We start from the raw sequence: 5616 nt of genomic DNA on the forward strand, positions 1-5616 counted from the left end.
TCATGACTTAATTTAGTTGGACTTATTAAAGTGGACACAATTAGACCTAATTTTACTTTATAGACCAGAAACATTTTTGGGCTTCTTACGGTAGAATGGAATCCCTGATCCATGATCCATCATCACCGCCCCCGCCCCGAAAAAGGATCCATCCCTTCCCTTCCATCGCTCTCGTAATACATCCGGAGATATCTCTTCGCATCAGGGGCGAAGTTGACTCTCTACAGTGCCTATCCCTGGAAAAAAAAAATTTGAACCGGGCTTATTAAATGGGCTTTAGCCCAAAACCCAAATCCAATAACCCAGACTCTCGGAATTCAGTTAAAAGAAAAAAGAAAACGCTCAAACCTCCGCTGCGCTGCTGAGAGCCCTGCGCGAAGGAAAAGAAAACACAACCCTCCGCGGCTCCGCCTGCGCTTGCACGAAGAGAGAATAGACGGGCCGCGCCGCCGCCTGCCAGCACCGCAGCCCGTCTCTGCCACCAGTAACCCTAGCCGCCTCTAATTCCGCCTCTACTGGTATGCTTATTGGAATTGCCCTCTGTTGTTAATGAATCAATCAAGCCCTATTAATGAATCAATCAAGCTCTAATGATGCTGCTTCACGCACTGTTTTTTAATTTTTTTTTGGAAAGCATGTACTATTTTGGGAAGTTTTCAGATTTGGTTGATCATGTTAAGTATCTTATCTTTGACAGGGTTACAATTATATTTCTGTCATTTGATCATGTTTAGTATCTTTGGTTGATCATGTTTAGTATCTTTGGTTGATCATGTTTAGTATCTTTGGTTGATCATGTTTTCAGATTTTGCTGGCACGTAGGAATTTTTTGAATAATTGCAAGAGTAGAGTATTAAATTTTCACATAAATTATAACTATTAGATTTTGATGTACCAGTGACCGACTAATTAAAGGGTTACAATTCTATATATACGTGTGAAAGATTTTCAAATGATTTTTTCTCCTTTTGTTTTGATCTCAACTTTGTATTGGGTTATCGCAGGTTAATTTATACAGAACCAACTAATCTAGGTGTGTTGAATTCTTCACCTACTTATCTGGTAAATAAAGATCTAATTTTACAATGTTATACATCAATGCATTGCTCACAGGGGATATTATGTGTATATATATAAAAGAACTCTTATAGAACCTTTTGTACATTTCAGGAAATCCTCTCTTCTCTATCGTGTGTGTTGCTATCCCTGGATAATTCCTTTGAAGGCAAGAGTAAGCTTGAATCAGCCATTGCGAACAGTACTTCTCCTTCACTTTTATTTCTTCCCACATTATTTCCTTTAATATTTGTATTTATAGGGTAATTTTGATAAATTTGGTATTTCATTATTGTCAGTACCCTATTTTCTTATATTATGTTAATTTTTCTTTTTTTTGCAACTATTTATATTATGCTTGCCTACCCCTAACAAAATTCCTAGCTTCGCCACTGCTTCGCATCTGTCTCGGCAGCGCTCCCTCTCTCCAAAGGTCAGCTCCTCTCTCTCTCTCATGCTTAAGGTCATAATCAATCCCTCTGTGCTTCGTCTCTCTCTCTGAAAACTTGGCAGGGGTTCTCTCTCTTTTATTTCCTATCAGCTAGAGTGGTTAGGTCTCCCTTCCTCTAACATATGCAGCGAGGCATCATATATTTGGAAAAAAAGAGCTTGATTTCTGTTCCTCTATTGGAGAAAGCAAGCAATACACAAGATTTGGATTGCAAGAAATTAAAAACCGATTTTATTACTTTCTTTTTCATTAGCTCTCCTGTTGTAATGACTGCAGTAGAAAATTTAGATAATAAATTAAGAGATGAATGACGTCCAATAATAGGAGACGTTTAATATCATCCGTTGCTAGGAAGGGAGAAATTTAGAGTTCTTTTGCGGGAGTTTTTTTGGTAAATTATATGTTTTAGATTGTCTTCTTTTTACTCCTTTTGTGGACATGAATCCAATGAAATAGTTATGTATAGCTTTTATCTCTTTATCAATTTCTCTTTTCTTTACATTTCTTAGGAGTAGGAGAAACTAATATTAGTTACAAAATATTTCAATATCCCCTCAATACAATCAGTTGCACCGAAAATACACAAATTCCGTTCCAATGTTCCCAAAATTTCCAAAGCCCTGCTTTGTCACGATGGGGAAATGACACCTGCCAAGTGTAAGTCTGTTCATATCTGCTTGCGGAAGGCTGTCTTTCTTCTTATTTTTATTTTATCTTCCCTTCTAAGCATTTTAGCAAAATTTGCACAGTGCACTTTGTATCATTTTTTTTATTTTTCAGTCCCCTTTTAAGATGAGGAGCTTTCTTTTAAATTTTTTTTCTTATTTTATTCAGGATATTGGTATATCGAAATCAGAGCTCTCTTGAGGAAATGGAAGCAAAGCACTCGAGCAAAACACTAAAGTAGTTTATTCTCAAAAGTATCTCACCCAAATATTTTTTCTGATTTATTACATTGTGTGAATATTGTGCTGAAACTTGTTCTGTAATTATGTAGGCATCTTGAGAAACAAAATGAGTGTCTGATAGACTCGTACCGTGCAATATCTCATGAACTACATCGACTTCAGGTTCAAACTTGCTTTCTATTTGGAGAACTAGATTGGCTTCTTTCAATGCTTTTACGGTTTTTCTTCGCTATAAATTAGTATAAAGTATTGGTCAGGTCTAAAATATGCAGCAAATAGTAATCAAGGCAAGAGAAACCGAAATATTCAAACCATTACTTGCACGATAATGGAAATAAGCAAATGGGTTAGTTGGGTCATAATGCATTTTAAAATATTGCATGGTGAAGTTCCGGTCCAGGTCTAATCTATTTTTAGTCAAGTAGTTTAATTTAATAGCCAAAAATGTGTTATAAATTTATAATTTGATTGAATTTTTGCCATGGCCTTGTGTGTGCCTACAAAACAGTTGACTTGAGCTCAGGTCTTATACCTATTTGTTGTCGTAGAAGCTTGATCAATTATGTACTTGATAAAGGAGTCAAATTAGTTATGTTTGTCTTGTTACCTTTTCCATTATCATTCAATGTTGTTCTTATTTACTTCTTGGATTTTTAAAATATAGGTAATTTCCTGGTTGCCAGGTTTATAAATCTATGGCAAAGTTCAATATTGTTTTGCAATTCAACAAGGACTGAAGAATTGATGGGGCTTATTACCCCAATTAATATGTGAGACAAATGAACAATAAGAGGACAGAATATGTACATAGTTCCAATTCAGAAAACAACCATTGGCAATACTTCAATTGCTCTATTAATTGATTTCACAAACCCATAATTTCTTAACGCAGTTCCCTGAATTTAAATCTCTCTTTGTTGAAATTTCATGTGTCCCTCTTTATTGTCTTTTATTTGTTATTTCTTCTCTCACTACCTCTCTTACTATTACTGAATGTTAACTGCCTACAAATTCCGAATTACTTTGGGTCAGATTCAGCACTAGGTCAAATCAGTTTTGGATCTATTTTCTGATCTGAAACTGATTCTGTTATTTTTAAAGACTTGAAACTGATTTGAATCAAGGATCTGAAACTGATTTGCTCAGATTTGGCACTAGGTAAAATAATCTACAAATTCCGATTTGCTCTGTAGTGAGGTACCTTTCATATATGGTAATCTCAATTCTTAGGTGGGGCTATTCATTCATGAGTTCAAGTCTTCTTTGCTTCTATGTTTTGTCTGCTCTGTGTTTCGGGCTATAGTCATGTTTTAAGTTGGTTAGGTGGGGAACACATGTCAGTTAAGGTGATGTATGATACAGGTCAACTTAAAGTCAGCTCTGCCTTAAGATTATATAAGGTTGGGTTGAAGTCATGTGCCAGTCGGATTATTGATTTCTCAGGTTATGCTACCTTAAACGCTTGATAGTTAGTTATCAGTTGATTCGGTATTAACGTTATTGTCGTTGATAAGAAAAAATAAATATTAAAAAAAGGAAAAGAAAGAAATATGGGATTCCGGTCTGACTGAACCAGATCTGTTTGTTTGGTTTCCTCACTTGGATTGTTGCATCATACAATAATGGAATGTTATATTGTAATATTGGGGATTCTATATGTAAATCATCAACTTAAAATCATGACCAGTTAACATCTGTTATTTCACTAACCATGTACTTGTAATGTGAAGGTTGAAGAGCAGATGCTGATGCACAAGTTATATGAGGTAATGTCTGCAGAGGGTCTCCTTGGAAAGGTATACCCATTAGACTGGTCTTTATTTGTTTTGTTTTTGTTATTGGCTTCTATTTTACTATTGTAATACCCACTCATCACTGTTTGTTACGTGGTATTGGTGTATACTGGTTGCGTAGTTGGTTCTTAAGCGGGTACTTTAGTACCCTTTTAGTTGAAGCCTTCCTTTTTTTTATTGCACATGCTCTCTTATTTTATTGGGGATCTGCTTCAAGTCATAGCTTGTATTGTCTCTCTTTGGGGAGACAACCGAACCCTAGAATCCTTTGTATATTTATATGGGCACCTGTGCAGTTTGCTTTAATATGAATTGATTTTCAATTTTGGGACCATTTTATGTTTAGTGCCAGAATAGCTAAAATTGCTGTCATTTTTTTCCCTTTTATCTAGGAAAAAAACATGAAGCAGCCGCCAAGAGAAAACGCAGCTGGCAATGATGAATCATCAAAGGAATCATAGTGAATATAGTACCGATTTAACTGAGGTGACCTGAAACTGTAGCATGATGATCTGTTTGAACGGAGCTACGATTATATAGTCTAACCGTTGATGCATTACTCGTGGTACTTGGAGAAATATCATTTTATTTCTCCCTAGTTGTGCTTACAAGCTAGTTTTTGGTATTAACAAAGAGCAATGAGTATCAAATATTGAAAATAAGATGTACATATTAAGTATAAATGTCTAAAATCAAGAATATGCTACACCAATTACTAACAAATCAAAGTTATAAATAGTTACAATATCACTCATAAATATATTTAATAATGTTTTATTTTTTGACATACGCCCTAAACAAAAAAATTAAGAATAATTATTTCAATCCCCACACTCCAGTATCCGCATTGTATCCCCATCTCTTAAACAGATTTTAACTTCCCATAAACTAACTTAACTAATTAGTTTAATTAAATTTATTCACAACACTATGATCTTCAAAGTTTAATTAAATTCATGGGTATAAATACTTGGAAGATAATAAATTAATACTTGCAAATTAAGATATTAATACTTGCATGTCTAACTTGATATAACTATATAGAGGGACCACTCAAACTACATGGGAGAAGAATCATACACGTTTTTAGAGGTGGATTTTTTTTTTTCTTTTTTTCAATATCTTCCACATTTCTCACATTCTATGAGGAATTTTACGAATCTAAAATCACGAATGTATTCTACGCAATTTTATCTTTCAAATGAGATCCATGATGACGTACTTTCGGATTCATCGTCACACAAGTATTTATACCTCATTGTGCAAGTATTTATACCTCATCGTGCAAGTATTTATACCTATATTTGTAAGTATTTATCCCCAATTGTGGACTCCGCATCTCCGCATCACATTTCTCTAATCGTCCTTGCGTCAACCTTTCTTTAACAAAAATAGTTGACCACATAGA

The 5616-nt window shown here is 34.7% G+C and overlaps 1 protein-coding gene across 5 annotated transcripts; it reads left to right on the forward strand.

Moving 5' to 3' along the window:
• Positions 1-362: 362 nt before the first annotated feature.
• On the forward strand, positions 363-4876 carry LOC144559815 (uncharacterized). Of its 5 annotated transcripts, XM_078308942.1 has the most exons (8): positions 363-518; positions 1005-1062; positions 1171-1258; positions 1441-1489; positions 2342-2410; positions 2505-2577; positions 4146-4211; positions 4601-4876. In XM_078308942.1, the coding sequence occupies exons 5-8, from the start codon at positions 2379-2381 to the stop codon at positions 4667-4669; spliced, it is 240 nt and encodes a 79-aa protein (XP_078165068.1). In that variant the 5' UTR covers positions 363-518; positions 1005-1062; positions 1171-1258; positions 1441-1489; positions 2342-2378; the 3' UTR covers positions 4670-4876. The 5 variants fall into 5 exon arrangements, with proteins under 5 accessions (XP_078165068.1, XP_078165072.1, XP_078165069.1 ...); XM_078308946.1 differs by lacking the exons at positions 1005-1062; positions 1171-1258; positions 1441-1489 and having other exon boundaries at positions 366-518; XM_078308943.1 differs by lacking the exons at positions 363-518; positions 1005-1062; positions 1171-1258 and having other exon boundaries at positions 1348-1489.
• Positions 4877-5616: the final 740 nt, after the last annotated feature.

Source organism: Carex rostrata, chromosome 9, assembly GCF_964058835.1.
Source record: "Carex rostrata chromosome 9, lpCarRost1.2, whole genome shotgun sequence".
Lineage (NCBI taxonomy): Eukaryota > Viridiplantae > Streptophyta > Magnoliopsida > Poales > Cyperaceae > Carex > Carex rostrata.